Below are 17712 nucleotides of genomic sequence, written 5' to 3' on the forward strand. Positions count from 1 at the left end.
CCCCGGCCGGGACCCCCTCCGGGGCGCCCAGAGGGAAGGGAAGGCCCGGGCTAGCCGCCCGCGCAGAGTCCTGTTCCGGGCGGGCGCTGCGGGCGCGGCGTGGCCCTCAGGGGCGTCGGTCACCCACGGACGACCCGGCACGCCGGGGGCCAGCAGTGGAGACGGCGGCGGCGAGCTGAACCAGAGCAGGGCTGACCCGAAGCTGGGTTCCACGCGGCGCGGCCTGAACGGAGGCGGAGGGTTTCCCAGGCCGAAGGGAGACACCGCGGAGGAGGGGCTTCCTCCCTGCTTCAGCGGCTTCCGGTTTGCCAAAACTCACATTAAACTCGAATCGTCGCTTGTCTGATGGCGCTGGGGCTCATTCTTCTTCCTGTGTTGCAGACGAAGAAACGGGGCGATCTGAATCCAGATTTAGCGATGTGTTAGCCGTGTGACCTTGTGCCGTAAAGCGACCTAAACTGTCACTTTCCTCATTTGTGTAATGGGGATAGTAAAAGGACTTGCTTCATGCGGTCGTGGGACTCCAGTGTCAGTGAACGCACTGGAGGGGTTGAGCACGATGCTTGACGACGGTAGGAGCGCACTGTTGCCGTGACGACCCACCCGCTCACCTGCTTCTCCGTGCAGGAGGAATGGGGCGGAGAGGTCCCTGAACCCTCTGCTCCTGGGCGCCGATTCCAGCACACCGCATTTCACCCCAATTCAGTTATAAATTTTTTCAGTGTCTAATGCAAGGTTCTGCTAGATTCTGAGAAGGATAGACAGAAGGAAAGGACTATCCTCACCCTTTAGAATCCAATGCAGTGTGACAGGAGAGGAAATGCAAGTTGATGGTAAACTACTGAAATGCAAAGTGGAATGTGACAGTGTCATAGTAAAGTTACGTTTGGCTGGATTTTACAGAAAAGCATGATGGCTAACTGGAAAATGCTAGGTGGAACAGGGGCTTTGGAGGTGGGCCCCGAAGGCCTAATGAATAGAATAGAAAGAAATGGAGGTTAGTGACCTGAATTAAGATAAGGAACTGGTTTAGGTGGCAGCTTCACAGGCCGGGGTCTGCTGGATTGGGTCATGAGGAACTGCTGAAACACTGCTTGGAGTAGAGGTTCAGCCCTGCTGCATATTGGAATTACTTGGAGAGCTTGGGAAACTACTGAGGCCTGATTCAATTGTTTTAGGGTGTATCCTGGGTACTGGGATTTTTAAAAACAACTCCTCAGGAAATTCTAATGTGCAGACAGGATGGAGAACATCAACCTAAAATCATAAATTGTTCATCTCATCCTATTTTTGTTTTTTTTATTGCTGTTGTTTTTGAGTTGGAGTTTCACTCGGTCACCCAGACTGGAGTGCAGTGGCTGCTCCTGGCCACTGGCGATCCTTCCGCCTCAGCCTTCCAAGTAGCTGGAACTGCGCTACCACGCCCGGCTAATTTTTTTTTGATTTATTGTAGAGATGAGGTCTCGCCAAGTTGCCCAGGTGGGTCTCCAACCCGCAGGCTCAGGCAGTCCACTCACCTCAGCCTCCCAAAGGCGTGGGATTACAGGCTGAGCCACCGAGCCCGGCTTGTTTTTTTGTTTTTTGTTTTGGAGTCCGAGTCTCACTGTCACCCAGGCTTGAGTGCAGTGGCATGATCACGGTCATTGCAGCCTTGACATGCTGGGCTCAGGCGATCCTCCTGCCTCACACTTCCAAGTACTGGAGCTACAGGCAGGCACCACCACACTCAGCTAATTATTTATTTATTTATTGTAGAGATGGGGCCTCACCATGTTGCCCAGGCTGGTCTCAAATCCCTAGGATCATGCAATACTTTTGCCTCAGACTCCCAAAGCCCTATTCCACCTAGTATTTTCCGGTTAGCTATCATGCTTTTCTGTAAAAACTATAACTTTACTATGACGCTGTCTCATCCTGCTTTGCATTGTAGCTCATCAACGTGCATTTTCTCTCCTATCAGGCTACATTAGTTCCTAAAGGTGAGGATCAAGTCTTTTCCTTTGGGATTACAGGCATGAGCCACTGTGCCTGGCCTCATTGCATCCTATTTGTAAATGTTTTAGTAGGAAGAAACGAAAAACTCAATTTTATTAGCACCATATACAACTACTTGGTAAATTTGTTTAAGTTTATAAAGGTAATGTGAAAGGACCTAATAATGTACACAGTAGGTGCTCAATACACATACATTGAATCTAATTTTTACCTCATTTGGGAGTCGCACATCTGAGAATCTGGTTTAAACATTACAGTTTCATATAATGTTTTTGCATATAATTTTAGGGTGTTCATCGAACCCTCCATAACCCATCTACAGACCACACTTCCCTTACCCTTACCCTGTTAAGAAGCCTAGCTCTTAGAAGCCTAAAGTATTTTAGAATAAAATCTAAAGTGTGTGTGTATGTACTCTACTTGTTTTATTTTGTTTCTTTAAATAGTATTCTGCTATCAAAGTTGACCTAACCTTGAGTACCACTGGCAGGGTTAACTCATGAGCAGGAGAGAGGAAAAACTGCAGGGGAGTAGAAAACAAAGGAATGGAAGAAGCAGAAGAAGAAAGGAGAAAATAAAACAAAAAACAAACTTAAGAGGATGTTACAGGCGTGGTGTCCTGTCCTGTCATATGACCTTGGTGTTCCTCCTTAGCTCCTCCCAGGGCTGTGGGTAGTCAGATAAGGCTTCTGTCATTGCTGAGGACATGCAAATGCTCCTTTAACCACGTGGCTCGGTTTGTCTGTCCTAGAAAGTAATATGCAGCTATAGATTAGGACTGGCTCTATGTTAGGAAGCGTTTGACTTAAGTGGTGATAATGGAAATTCAGAATTTTAATTTGGAGAGGATCCTAACGCCATCTTTTGTATTTCTTTTCTGCAGATGGCAGGATTTCCACAGTATATGTAGTATGATCTCCAAATCTTGGCCTCTTATTCAACTTGTGCAGTCATAGTTCCACTGACTGGAGAATAAATGGGATTTGCAAAAATTCCTCACTGGACTGAAATATAGACTGCAGTGTTAATATCCTTTTCTTCTTGTTATTAACAGGTACTAACTGACCTCAAATTGAATATGTCACTGTGTTTTACACATGCAATTTAAGAAAAACATTTTTTGGGGGAAATGGAATAATTTTAAGTAAATTTGTTTAAATTTCATAACGTCACCTTTGTAATGTAAAAAAGACCATACTCTAACTTTTCTTTTTTTCCTTTTTCTTTTTTTTTTTTTTTTGAGTCAAGAGTCTCGTTCTGTCACCCAAACTGGAGTGCAGCATGCTCATGGCCACCTCAGCCTCAATCTGCTGGGCTCAGACAATCCTTCTGCCTCAGCCTTCCAAGTAGCTGGAACCACAGATGCATGCCACCATGCCCAGCTAATTTTTTGATTTATTGTAGAGACGAGGTCTTGCCAAATTGCCCAGACTGTTTTTGAACCGCTGGGCTCAGGAAGTCCTCTCGCCTCTGCCTCCCAAAGTGCTGGGATTTCAGGCATGGGCCACTACACCTGGCTCTAACTTTTCAACTTTGTACGTTTCAATTAAAAAAAAAAATTTAGTTGAGAGGAACGTATTTGCAAATGTAATTGTAGTTTAATATTTTAGTTGACAGAAGTAATATTTTTGTTGTTTTATTAAAGTAAATTTCAACTGAATATAGTGGCTCATGCCTATATTCCCAACACTTTGGGAAGCCAAGACAGAAGGCTCACTTGAGCCCAGGAGTTTGAGACCAATCTGGGCAACATAGCCAGTCCCCATGTGTGTAGTCCTAGTTACTTGGGAAGCTTAGGCAGGAGGACTGTTTGAGCCCAGGAGGCTGTGGTGAGTTATGATCATACCATTGCCCTCCAGCCTGGGTAACAAAAAGAGACCCTGTCTCTCAAAAAAAAAATTTTATTTTTTTTGAGTTGGAGTCTCACTCTGTCGCCCAGGCTGGAGTGCAGTGGCACACTCATGGCCACCCCAGCATTGACTTCCTGGACTCCAGTGATCCTTCCGCCTCAGCCTTTCAAGTAGCCGGAACTACAGGCACGCACTACCATGTCCGGCTAGTTTTTGATTTATTGTAGAGATGAGGTCTCACCAAGTTGCCCAGGCTGGTCTCAAACCCACGGGCTCAGGGAATCCACTTGCCTCAGCCTCCCAAAGTGCTGGGATTATAGGCTGAGCCTCCAGGCCAGGCCTAAAAAAAATTTTTTTTGAGTTGGAGTCTCACTCCTTTGCCCAGGCTGGAGTGCAGCGGCACAGCACACTCACAGCCACCCCAGCATCGATCTGCTAGGCTCCAGTGATCCTTCCGCCTCAGCCTTCCAAGTAGCTGGAACTATAGGTGCGTGCTACCATGCCCGGCTATTTTTTATTTTATTGCAGAGATGAGATCTTGCCAAGTTGCCTGGGCTAGTCTCGAACCCGCGGGCTCAGGCAATCTACTCGCCTCAGCCTCCCAAAGTGCTGGGATTACAGGTTGAGCCACCGAGCCCGGACCCCCAAAGTTTCTTTAATAAATAAATAATTTTCATGAATTCTTGTTGCATATTTTTCCACCTTTAAATTATCTGAAATTGAACTGCATTTTTCAATTGCTGCAATTTTAAAAAGCATTGATTCATGATTTTTTTTTGAGTTGGCATCTCACTCTATCACCCAGGCTGGAGTGCAGTGGCACGCTCATGGCCACTGCAGCCTCAACCTGCTTGGCTCAATTGATCCTTCTACCTCAGCTTTCCAAGTACCTGGAACTACAGGCGCATGCTACCACACACGGCTTATTTTTTAATTTGTCATAGAGATGAGGTCTCACCAAGTTGCCCAGGCTGGTCTCAAACCCATGAGCTCAGGCAATCCTCTCGCCTCGGCCTCCCAAAGTGCTGGGATTATAGGCTTGAGCCATCATGCCCAGATTCATGCTTTAATTGTAGCATATTTTCATTCGTAGTGTTATCTAAAATGGTGGACCTAAAAATTGAGTGCTCCTTAGATTTGACAAAGTCTGCTATTTCAAAAGTTTAAGATTGTTTTGCTTCTTGGTCAGTTATCTAATTTTTCTAATATGGTGTCTGTGTCTATCACATCTTCTAGCACAGGGTTTTCTCAGCTGGGAACAATTCTCCCTCCCCATCCATTCGCCCTGGACATTTGGCTACATCTGGATATACTTTCGATTGTAACAACTCTTGAGAACTGGGAGGAAGGCACTCCTGGTATCTAGTGGGTAGAAGCTGGGGGATGCTGTTCAACATTCTACAATGCACAACACAGCTTCTTCACAACAAATTATATGCTCCAAAATGTCAGCAGTGCTGAGGCTAAGAAAATCTGCCTTAGAGATTCTTGTGGATTTTACAAATTCACATAGTTTAAAGATGTATATCAAATATACTTTGGCTCCTTTTCAAGCAAGGCACTTTGCTAGGTTTAATGGCCAAGTCAAAGTAATTTGTGATTTATCCTTTTTGCAAACTTATTTTTATTTTCATGTATTTATTAATTTTTGAGACAGGTTCTCACTCTGTTGCCCAGGCTGGAGTACGTTGGGACAATCACAGCTCACTGCAGCCTTGACCTCATGGGCTCAGGCAACCCTTCCATGTCAGCCTCCCAAGTAGCTGGAACTACAGGTGCAAGCCACCACACTGGGCTAATTTTTGTATTTTTTTTAAGGAATAAAGTCTCACAGTATTACCCAGACTGGTCTTGAACCTCTGGGCTCAAGTAACTCTCCCAAAGTACTGGAATTATAGACATGACCCACCATGCCAGGTCAAAAAAAATTTTTTTTTTTTTTTTTTTTTGAGTTGGAGTCTCACTGTGTCGCCCAGACTGGAGTGCAGTGGCCGCTCCTGGCCACCCCAGCGTCTACCTGCTGGGCTCCAGTGATCCTTCCGCCTCAGCCTTCCAAGTAGCTGGAACTACAGGCACGCGCTACCACGCCTGGGTAATTTTTGTTTATTGTAGAGATGAGGTCTCGCCAAGTTGCCCAGGCGGGTCTTGAACCCGCAGGTTCAGGAAATTCACTCACCCCAGCCTCCCAAAGCGCAGGATTAGAGGCTGAGCCACCAAGCCCGGCTCAAAAATTTTTTTAATTGTGGTTTTTTTCTCTAAAATTGCCATAAAATACCTAACTGATAACGTCACCAATTGGAAGTGCCATAACTGTCCCTTTTGGAAAAGACTATTACTATTACAAAGCTAACAGAATGAATGCTAGGTATGACTGTCATTTTTAACAGAATAATGAGAACATTGATTAATTCTTTACAGTTGTTTGTGAGGAACTTTTTAAAAGTGCCATTAAACTTTTCCCAGTTCTATGTGTTTTCTATTCTTAACTGATTTGGATGATTATCTTCAGTTCCTCAGAAAATTAAATGTCGTCAGAAGACCGAGAAGCTCAGGAGGATGAATTGCTGGCCCTGGCGAGTATTTATGATGGAGATGAATTTAGAAAAGCAGAGTCTGTCCAAGGTGGAGAAACCAGGATCTACTTGGATTTGCCACAGAATTTCAAGATATTTGTGAGCGGTCAGTTAATAATATTATCTTAAACAGATTTTTCTAATAAAGATGACTATCAATTTCTTAGTGTACCCTAAACTATTTGTCATTTTGTGTTTATTGGCATTATTGATGATTGGTCGTATTATAGATTTAATGCATGTTTCTGTTTTAAATGAAAATTAGAATGGGGATAAACAATTTTCAATTTGGTTCCCTCTTTTGGACCACTGAATAGGAATATTATCCTGCATGTTTCATACATCCTAGTCTTCTAACTAGCAGTTTATCAACCCCGAGTCACTGCCTGTTAAATAGGGATTAATAAAAGAGAGAATGAATGTTTGTGAAACACTTGGAAGCTTTAAAGCACCATGGTGGTGGTTAATACTAATTGGTTTCCAGAATCATTTTTACTGCCATAAACAGGTGACACATGCTGTTATTCTGTGACCTTTTGCTTCAGAAAAAATAAAACCACTTTTGATACAAACGTTCACAGAAGACCTTGAAGCACAGTTTCTCAAAATGTTTCTGCTATAAAGGGACTGGGTAAACAATGTGTGATAATTTAAATGAAACTTTGATTGTGAGAGTGTTGTGTGGTGTATCATGCCCTCAAGCCTGAGATCATTGTGTTGGTGCAAGTTTTCCCAACTGTGATTCATGGAGAGTTGGCACATGCTGATCTAAGTAGGTCATGGCTGTTTGATAGAAATAAATGCTCTTTTCTCTAGATTGTGTCTTTAATAATCTACTGTAAACCAGACCAACAACAAAACATTGTGTGTTACTTGGTCATTAGTGTTAGGAATTGTACTCAGAAGTGTATACAAGAATAAGTTGTGTTTCTTCATTGTACATTTCATGATGCTTAGTAGATTTTTCAAGGGCTTACAAGATTTTTTTTTTTTAAGGTGGTGGCTACCAAGTTAAAATTAGGAACTAGAAAGTGCTTTGGAGGAGGGTTTTTATCCCCTCAACTAAAGCATTGAGTCTTTCTTGAGCACTGCTCAGCAGTAATGGACACTCAAGTGTTGACCAACTGATCCTTTCTACTCTTTGTTTTTGGTTCAGGCAATTCAAATGAGTGTCTCCAGAATAGTGGCTTTGAATACACCATTTGCTTTCTGCCTCCACTTGTGCTGAACTTTGAACTGCCACCAGATTATCCATCCTCCTCCCCACCTTCATTCACACTTAGTGGCAAATGGCTGTCACCAACTCAGGTTAGACCCGAAACTTAATTTTTCCTCTCCATTTTTAGAAACTTAAAAAAATCATCTTGAATTGAAGACTATCTTGATGATCTTGAATTCAGTGCATGAAGAACAAATGACTTTGATTTTGTAATTTTTTTCCCTTGCCTTGATGAATTCTACTGTTAATAAATTGAAAATGTTTGGTGTTTTTTAAAAAAGAAATGGCAGTAATTAAAACAATCTTTATGCATTGCAGTAGGAGTAATTTTAATCAAGTATATTTTCTTGTCTTGCTATTTTCTTGTCTTGCTGTTTCCGATTTAATCTGTGTTGTAATGGAGACTGTGAGGACCTCCTCATTTTCCTTAGATGTTGGTATAACGTTTTCTTAGTTTTTTACCATTCCTTAAATGAAAGACTTAGCTGTAATTAGGACTAAAAATTGAGCTAATATAGCTATAATTAATTTTTCTAAGGAAATATGTGCTTTTCTTTTTAAAAACCTGTATATTAATAACATAATTGTTGATTGGTGTCACACAGACATAAATGCACACAAATAGACATGTGTGCAATTCCTGTAGGTATCTCATTAAGGCTTGAGGCCTTATATCAGGAAGCTTTATTTCCTCTGAGTAATATATCCTTTTCTAGTAACAAACTCAACTCTTGATTGAGACGTAGTAGGACTTAAAGCTAATATAAAATATTTGGGGTAGATAATGGATCAATGGCAGCTACTTTTCTGGAAGTCATGATGAAGATTGAGAGGCTGATGTATATTAAGGCAAAAGCTGTCACAGTTGCTGACCTCGAGGAATAGCAGCAGCGGTTTTTCCCTTTTGATCATATAGTTTTCATTTGCATACTTGAGTTTAAGGCTTAAAAACAAAATTAAACTTTAAAAAAGGATAATAGATGTAGAATAAAAATGAATATTACTTTACATTCTAACATCCTTGCCAGAGGCAATAGTTGCAAGACAGTTGAGTATTTGCCCAAGAATATTAAGACTGTTGGACATTTAGATCACTGATAGTTAGCTGATTTATTTAGATATTTATAGTCCCACTTCTCCAGAAAGCTCTAGACACTTTACATCCATGCATGTGCATATGCATGTACACATGCACAAAACAGGGACAGATTAACTGGTTGCAGTTTTAGATTCTAGCCAACCAGCGTCAACTTAATGCTGGATTTGGCAGGGGGGTGTGCTGGGGAAGAGGGTTGTTCAATACTTTATGTCTTCCAGCTAAAATTATAGTAGAATTATTTATCAAATAAATGAGTGTGCATATAATTGACATTTTAATTGGTCTCTTACTTCCTTCTTGGTTCAGTTCTTGTTTTTTGCTGTACCCTGATTCCATTATGAATCTTACCTGTTGGTAGTAAAATTGACACATGGACCTGCCACTCACTGAATTGGGGTGGGTAGACCAGAGAAGTGGGTTTAGTTGTTTGGTATCTTCCATCATTCCTCCCCCAACATACACAGACACAGACTGTCTCTTGCTCTTTTCCTCTGTTTCCCCCTCCCTTCACATTGACATGTATCCCAGCCGACTCTTTTGAGAAAGGACTGGGGGAGAGAAGAGGACGGCTTCTCCATGGAACTTGGTGGCTCACAGCACTCAGCTTCCCTTTAGTATTTATCTTGTTTTACAGATTTTAGCCGGTTTCTCAAAAGTGTGGCCAGTCTTGTAAGCATATTCATGCAAATGTGAAGAAGCATTAGTTGTCCAGTCATAACTTATCAGTGTACTTAACGTAGTGCCTGCGCAGGGTTTAGTTCATAGCACCATACAGAGCAAGGAACAGAAAATGTGACCCTTTTTCACTTATTTAAATTTACAAAAATGTTTGCCATCTGGAAGGCTTATATTTGGATGTTTACCTAAAAAAGAAAAGCTGCTTATAATTCCTGAGCTCTACTTACAAATATTTTATATTTCTAATGGAAAATCCTCTTATATTTGCCTTTCAAATTGAACAGACTACTTTTAAAGAGGAAAAGTCAAAATGATTTAACTTTGGTTGCTTAGCTTAGGAAGTGTGAACTTTATGGCAGTCAAACCATGTTAAGGGCTTGGAATTATGTCCAGGGTCAGTGTCAGTCAGCTTCCCTCCATTAACCAGGAGCTGATGTAAGCCCAGATTGCTTAGTCAAAAGCAGCTTGCAAATCTGAAAAACAAGTACTCAGGTTGAATTCTGTTAGTGAAGCTTTCAGATGAGTTGACTTTTGACAGGACTGAAAGAATTAATTTTAAAACATTGATAGTATTTTCAAACTGTTCTCTCTCTCTAACCATGATTTCAGGGTGCCAACAGGGCTTAGACTCCCAAAGGAAGAGAAATAGTTCATTTTTAGAACTATATGAGATAGATAACAATAGTAAAAGAACATATGACATAAGAGTATTCCATTTCAGTGGCTGGAATATAAATCTATTTCTTCATCTTATGGGGTCTTGCTGTATTTCTTGTTTAGGAAGTACTCCAAGAAGAATGTTGGTTCTATTTTGTAGCACAGTGTACGACAGCAGTAAAAAAATAGTGTTAGGAAGCGTAAGGACCTAACTTCAAAGTTAAAGTTGTAGGGAAGCTAGGATTTGGCAGTGTCATCATCTTTCCAAACTCACCAGAAACCTTGTATGTTTTCTCTTAGCTCTCTGCTCTTTGCAAGCACTTAGACAACCTGTGGGAAGAGCACCGTGGCAGCGTGGTTCTGTTTGCCTGGATGCAGTTTCTTAAGGAAGAGACCCTAGCATACCTGAATATTGTCTCTCCTTTTGAGCTCAAGATGGGTTCTCAGAAAAAAGTGCAGAGAAGGATGGTTCAAGCCTCTCCCAACACAGAGCTAGATTTTGGAGGAGCTGCCGGATCTGATGTAGACCAAGAGGAAATTGTGGATGAGAGAGCTGTGCAGGATGTGGAATCACTGTCAAGTCTCATCCAGGAAATCTTGGACTTTGATCAAGCTCAGCAGATAAAATGCTTTAATAGTAAATTGTTCCTGTGCAATATCTGTTTCTGTGAGAAGCTGGGTAGTGAATGCATGTACTTCTTGGAGTGCAGGCACGTGTACTGCAAAGCCTGTCTGAAGGACTACTTTGAAATCCAGATCAGAGATGGCCAGGTTCAGTGCCTCAACTGCCCGGAACCAAAGTGCCCTTCGGTGGCCACTCCTGGTCAGGTAAGTGCTTTACCCTGCTGATGGTTGCCTCCTAATTCTCTTTCACAACCAAAGACGTTCTCAGGAACTTCTTTGATAGGGTTCCTGGGGCAGTCTGAGGCCATGGAGCCAGCCCCCAAGTCATTTCACTGTAGCCGTTAAGAACGCTTTGGGGTGGGGGGGAGAATGCTTTGGTCTTGGTCAGCTGTTTCAAAAAACATAAATGTTTCTTTTGCCTGCCTTGGAATGGGCAGTCCTAGTCAAGGGCAAGTGTTGAAAAGATAATTTGCAGTGATTCTGGCGAGCTACTTTGTATATATCTGCTAGGAGCCTGTCAGTCTCGCGGAGTCACTGGCCTGTCTTGTGTGAGGCTGGGATCTGAAGGGAACATTCTCTGGAATGAGTAGCCAACTCTTTTTTTTTTTTTTTTTTTAGCTTTTAGATTCAGGGGGTACACAAGCATATTTGTTCCATGTGCATATTGTTTAGTGGTGGGGATTGAGTCTCAGGTGGCCCATTCCCCGATTAGCCAGCACTTTTACAGACTCTAGCATAAGCATAGCCTTCTTTTTAAAAAAATCAACTTTATTAAGGCATAATTTTACTTATAATAAGCTATACATATTTAAATTATACAGTTTGCTTAGTTTTGACAAATGTGTAGACCCCCATAACCACCATCTTGGTCAAGATATAGATTGTTGCTATACTTATGTTAATTTTCAGATGAGAAGGAGGTTTTGGTTTATGTGCTCATCTGGTTTACATCAGCATCCTAAGAATCTCCTCAGATTTAAAACTGGTTGTGGAATCAGCAGACCTGTAGTGCTTTGTATTTCCCTCCAGGTCAAAGAGCTAGTGGAAGCAAAGTTATTTGCCCGTTATGACCGCCTTCTCCTCCAGTCTACCTTGGATCTGATGGCAGATGTGGTGTACTGCCCTCGCCCGTGTTGCCAGCTGCCTGTGATGCAGGAGCCTGGCTGCACTATGGGCATCTGCTCCAGCTGCAATTTTGCCTTCTGTACCCTGTGCAGACTGACCTACCATGGAGTCTCTCCATGTAAGGTGACGGCAGGTACGTTGTAAATGTGTGAACTGAAACCCCCCATCCCTTGCCTTCCTTCCACTTTCTCCACCAAAGCCTTATGACTTCAGTTCTTCAATTTGGAAGTATTCATTCAACAGGTAGTTCTGTGTCAGTTACTGTCCTAGACTCTGGGGATACAGTAGTGACCAGAAGGGACAATCTCTGCCTTCACAGAACTTTATATTCTAGTGGGGAGACAGGCAAACAAAATAAGGACGTTAAGTGGTGGTAAGTGCCAAGGAGAAGAAAGAAATAGGCAGGAACGGAGTATGAAATGTTCTGAGGACAAAGAACTTGGGATTTTAGTTAGGGAAACCCAGGGAGGACGCATGACAGAATGTCTTAAGACTCAGAAAGTTAGGAACACCATACAGATATCAGGGGGGAGCATTCTAGGAGAAGGAATAGCAAGGTGAATTCTACCTGGGCACATGGATCCTGAGTGGCAGGCGCAGGGCATCTAAGCCGCTGCTTCGGTCTCCGTGGTACCTGTGACTGATCTGTCATCAGATGTGTCTCACTGCACCCAGGGAAGCCTCAGAAGCTGCTTCAACATGGTGCTTTAGAAAATTCCCCTCTGTTGAAGTAGACCCAGGGATGAAACCTGCTTGCCATTTCTTTTTTTCTTTTTGAGTCAGGGTCTCACTCTATTACCCAGGCCGGAGTGCAATGGCACGATCATGGCTCACATCCTCAACCTCCTGAGCTCGGTCAGTCCTTCTACCACTGCCTCCTGAGTAGCTGAGCCTACAGGTGTGCACCACCATGTCTGGCTAATTTTTGGATTTTTTGTTTTTTTGTAGAGATGAGGTCTCACTATGTTGCCCAGGCTGGTCCTGAACTCCTGGGCTCAAGAAATCCTCCCTCCTTGGCCTCCCAAAGTGCTGAGATTACAGGTGTGAGCCACTGCACCCAGCCAAGAAGAAAGGCTGTTTGCCATTTCTGATCTAGATAAGGAATGGGAAATCAGGTTATTAACATCGATTTTTACTGGACTTTGTTGGCTTAGTCTTTCTCAGACCAACAGGGATGATGATAATAGCTATTTTATAGAATTTTATTTATTTATTTTTTTTAAGTCAGAGTCTCACTCTGTCGCCCAGGCTGGAGTGCAGTGGCACGCTCATAGCCACTGTAGCCTCGACCTGCTGAGCTCAGGGGATCCTTCCGCCTCAGCCTTCCAAATGGCTGGAACCACAGGCGCATGCCGCCATGCCCAGCTGATTTTTTGATTTGCTATAGAAATGAGGTCTTGCCAAGTTGCCCAGGCTGGTCTCGAACCTCTAGGCTCAGGCAGTCCTCTCGCCTCTGCCTCCCAAAATACTGGGATTTTAGACGTGAGCCACCATGCTTGGCTCGTAGGGATTTTCTAATGATGAATTAAACTAATACAGTGCTACTCAAAGTTATTATATGTGTTGTGCTGGTCTATGATGAGGTAAATACAGAACTTAAGAGGCAGAGTTAGAGACCTGAACAACTTCACAAAGTAATTTTATGTCAGTCAAATCTAATAAAAATGTAGACTTGTACTTGTCTTTCGTTTTTCGAATAATACATGTGATCATTAGTCAGGCATAATGGTGCATGCCTGTCATTCTAGCTATTCAGAAGGCTGACGAGGGAGGATCTCTTGAATCCTAGAGTTCAAGATCACCATGGGCAACATAGTGAGACTCTGTCTCTACAAAAGTATGTATAAATAAATACATACATACATCAAGCAAGCAAGCAAGCAAGTAAAATTGTTTGTGTTTTATAAAAGTATTAATCCTAGGCCTGGCATGGTGGCTCATGTTGTATGGCTCATGCTATGATCTCAGCATGTTGGGAGGTAGAGGTGAGAGGATTGCCTGAGCCCAAGACTTTGAGATCAACCTGGGCAACTTGGCAAGACTTGGTCTCTACAAGTCAAACAATTAGCCGGCATGGTGGTTACAGCTACTTTAGGGGCTGAAGTGGAGGGGACTGCCTGAGCCCAGTAGTTCAGGGCTGCAGTAGCCATGAGTATGCCACTGCACTCCAGCCTAGGCGACAAAGTGAGACTCTGACTCAAGAAAAAAAAATGTATTGATCCTTATCATACTGGGAAGAAAAAACTGGTCCTTCACTATGAGAAGCAATGGGCTAGTACATGTAAAATGCAAAATGGTAACTATTAATATTATTATAGTTACTAATTGCTAATGTTAGCAGAGTGCCATTATTGCCAGAAAATATGCTGAGAGGAAAGAGTGGGTAGACAACTTGAGTCATGTTGGGCTGAGTCTTATAGAAGGTTAGGGCAGATGGGATGGAGAACTTACTGAAGTATACTGTAAGCCTTTACTTTTAGACTTCTGTAACCTTATCACTGCATAACTACAGTATATATCAAGCATATCATAACAGAGGACAAATTGGAGATGGGCTTAGGGCATCAACAAAATGAGGAATCTCCATATATACATAAAATATTATATAAAATATGAAATACTAAGAATTTTATTACTTTGAGAACATTAGAGCAATAACCTTTGTTCTTAAGATGTCTACGAACACACATTTTAAAAAATTATTAGAGGGATAAAAAAATGACAAGATTAAGATCTGCTATATCGAATAGAAATAGGGAATAGGGCCATGGGATGCACAGCACAGAGAAAGGATTCATAGGTGAAGGTAGAGTGGGAACAGGATTCCGCCTCAGAAGATGTCCACTGCTTTATTAGACTGGCCTCTAATAATATATGGAAAGTAAACTAATAACATGTCTAGAATGTTGCTGAGAGAGTCCTTAATTAATTGTGTTGAAAAAGTAAAATAATAGAGTTGTGAACAAAAGCCTTTTGTCTCCAAGTACAGCCTTTGGGAAGGGTTGCCTGTTTTGTTTAAGTGATAGAGCAGTAGAAGCGAGGTTGAAAAGTACCAAGCAAAAAAGCGTTAGTACCTGCCACAAAGCATAGTACACAGTGAGTCTAGGGTAGTATATTTAATTCACTGATTTTTTTTATTTAATCATATTTTTTATTTTAAAATTACGGGCTACAGTTAAGGGTTAGGTATACAAATATGCATCGTTCAGGCACCCTTGTGGATAAGGGATGTCTCCCCGTTGATTTTTTTAATATGCAGAATTGAACAGTCAGCCTGTGTCCTTAAGCCAAGGCTGCCTTTATATTTGGTAGGCCTTGTTCATTATCAGATAGTGCATGATGCTGACTTAGTGGAAAATCTGTGTCTGTTTCAACCTTTGTGCCTTTTAGATAAGTCAGTCTTTAACTGTACACTATTAGTTGCATAAACATATCAACATTAAGAAATCAAAACTAAAGGAAAAAATAACTTATTATTCTACCACCTTTAGCAAATCCAACTCTTCTAGATGGAAGATTAATGATTTTTAGTCAGCATTGCAAAGTTAATTATCCGTTTCACTTTCTAGAGAAATTAATGGACTTACGAAATGAGTACCTGCAAGCAGATGAGGCCAATAAAAGATTTTTGGAGCAGAGGTATGGTAAAAGGGTGATTCAGAAGGCACTGGAAGAGATGGAAAGTAAGGAGTGGCTAGAAAAGAACTCAAAGAGCTGCCCATGCTGTGGAACTCCCATAGAGGTAAACATTTGGGGACAGACTTGGAGGCAAAGAGACTTGCGAACATGTTATGATTGCCTTATGAGTCCACGTTATGACCTAAGAAAACACAAGTTGGTATTTATTAAGCCTTTTTACTTGGAAGATGCAAATTTCACTACTAAATACTGTTATTGGCCTTAAATGCGTGTAGACTTCCCTTTCCAAAGTGCCTTCATACAGCGATAATTGTTCTCATATTTTATCCACCTCATAATTGAATGCGTTATGAGGAGGGCTTGCTAGAGCTACAGTCAACTCTTAATTCATCTATGTGATTTAAAAAAATCCAAATCTGACCTCTCTGAACTATTTATCCTGGAATGTAGCACACCTGTTTAACTAATATATACTCAGGAAATGGAGACATTTTTTCATTAATCTGAGCCAAATTAATTAGACAAATCTATTGCTTCTTGACAAACTCTTAATATGTTTTAAAATCAAAATATATCTTTGCATTTGATTTTACTGTTCCAGTCTGTTATATCTGAACTTAACCTACTGGCAATTTCGTAGTTACCCCATGAAGGAAACTGGCCTTATGTTTAACCACTTTTGACATACCCTATGATAGAGTGGAGCTCTTGATTCCAAATGTGTACTTAGGTTTATATAAAACTTAAACATATTAAATCCAAACATTTTAATATTAATTCTACTGTATGTTCCAGTTACATGTGTTTGATTTGTATCTGTTGTTTATCAGAAGAGAATGTGCCAAGTGTCTAGTTGTAGGAACACTTGCTAAGTATTTTCTGTATTTTACTTGTAATATAAAGTAACAAGCATTAAATAGTTATGTGTGTTACTTGTATATCTCAATGCTGTGTAAGACAGAGGAGAGGATTAGGAAAATGTCGTCTGCATCTTTTTGGCATGTGCATTTCTCTTGTGTTTTTACAGCCCTCGTATGTTTCTCTTTCTATCCTTCCCACCAGAAATTAGATGGATGTAACAAGATGACGTGTACTGGCTGTATGCAGTATTTCTGCTGGATTTGCATGGGTTCTCTGTCTAGAGCAAACCCTTACAAACATTTCACTGATCCCACTTCCCCGTGTTTTAATCGGTATGTATTTACAGAATTTCTTAGACTTAGCAGCAGTTTTTGGTACTTGATTTGCTGACCACAAATTCAGTGATTTACTTAAGTATTTGGACTTATTAGAGCATTCACTTACATATTTTCTCACATAAATAAATTTTTATATTATTTTTCTTGAAAATGAGTTTTGGAATGAGAATATATGCTATCTGGAAGTCTTTTTTTTAATCCTCAACTATCTGTTTGTTTATTGAGTCAGAGTTTCACTCTGTTGCCCAGGCTGGAGTGCAGTGGCACAGTCATGGCTTACTGCAGCCTCGAACTCCTGAGCTCAAGCAGTCCTTCCTTCTCAGTCCCCAAGTAGCTGGGACTTCAGGTGCATACCACCATGACTGACTGATTTTTAAAATTTTTTTGTAGCGATGAGGTCTTATTATGTTTCCCAAGCTGGTCTTGAACCCCTGCATTCAAACAATCCTCCCACCTCAATCTCCCAAAATGCTGGGATTACAGGTGTGAGCCACTGCACCCAACCTTCTCAACTTTTTTTTTTTTTTTTTTTTTTTTTAAGTTGGAGTCTCACTCTGTCACCCAGACTGGAGTGCAGTGGCCGCTCCCGGCCACCGCAACCTCGACCTGCTGGGCTCCAGTGATCCTTCCGCCTCAGCCTTCCGAGTAGCCGGAACTACAGGCGTGCACTACCACGCCCAGCTAATTTTTTGGTTTATTGTAGAGATGAGGTCTCACTGTCCAGGCGGGTCTCGAACCCGCGGGCTCAGTCAATCCACTCACCTCCGCCTCCCAAAGGCGCGGGATTACAGGCTGAGTCATCGAGCCCGGCCCTTCTCAACTTTTTATAGTGTTTTCAAACATACAGAAAGTTGGAAAGGATAAGACTGTGAATAACCGGGCTCAGTGGCTCAGCTTGTAATCCCGTGCCTTTGGGAGGCTGAGGTGAGTAAATTGCCTGAGACCGCGCGTTCGAGACCCGCCTGGGCAACTTGGCGAGACCTCATCTCTACAGTAAATAAAAAAATTAGCTGGGTGTGGTAGCGCGCACCTGTAGTTCCAGCTACTTGGAAGG

General features: G+C 41.9%; 1 protein-coding gene across 5 annotated transcripts in view; it reads left to right on the plus strand.

Moving 5' to 3' along the window:
* Positions 1–17712, plus strand: part of RNF14 (ring finger protein 14) — a 24648-nt gene that overhangs the window by 3516 nt on the left and 3420 nt on the right. Inside the window, exons 1-8 of one of the 5 annotated variants that reach the window (XM_008067439.2) lie at positions 195–572; positions 2879–3049; positions 6355–6524; positions 7575–7726; positions 10372–10899; positions 11725–11953; positions 15390–15562; positions 16522–16652. In XM_008067439.2, the coding sequence (XP_008065630.1) occupies positions 6371–6524; positions 7575–7726; positions 10372–10899; positions 11725–11953; positions 15390–15562; positions 16522–16652 (1367 nt within the window). In that variant the 5' untranslated portion in view covers positions 195–572; positions 2879–3049; positions 6355–6370. Of the gene's footprint in view, positions 1–194; positions 573–2728; positions 3050–5121; positions 5204–6354; positions 6525–7574; positions 7727–10371; positions 10900–11724; positions 11954–15389; positions 15563–16521; positions 16653–17712 lie in introns of those variants that run through there. The other 4 variants (XM_021717279.1, XM_008067440.2, XM_021717280.1 and 1 more) reach the window with 4 other exon arrangements.

This window comes from Carlito syrichta, unplaced genomic scaffold (assembly GCF_000164805.1).
Source record: "Carlito syrichta isolate Samal-C Ts95f unplaced genomic scaffold, Tarsius_syrichta-2.0.1 Scaffold309624, whole genome shotgun sequence".
Lineage (NCBI taxonomy): Eukaryota > Metazoa > Chordata > Mammalia > Primates > Tarsiidae > Carlito > Carlito syrichta.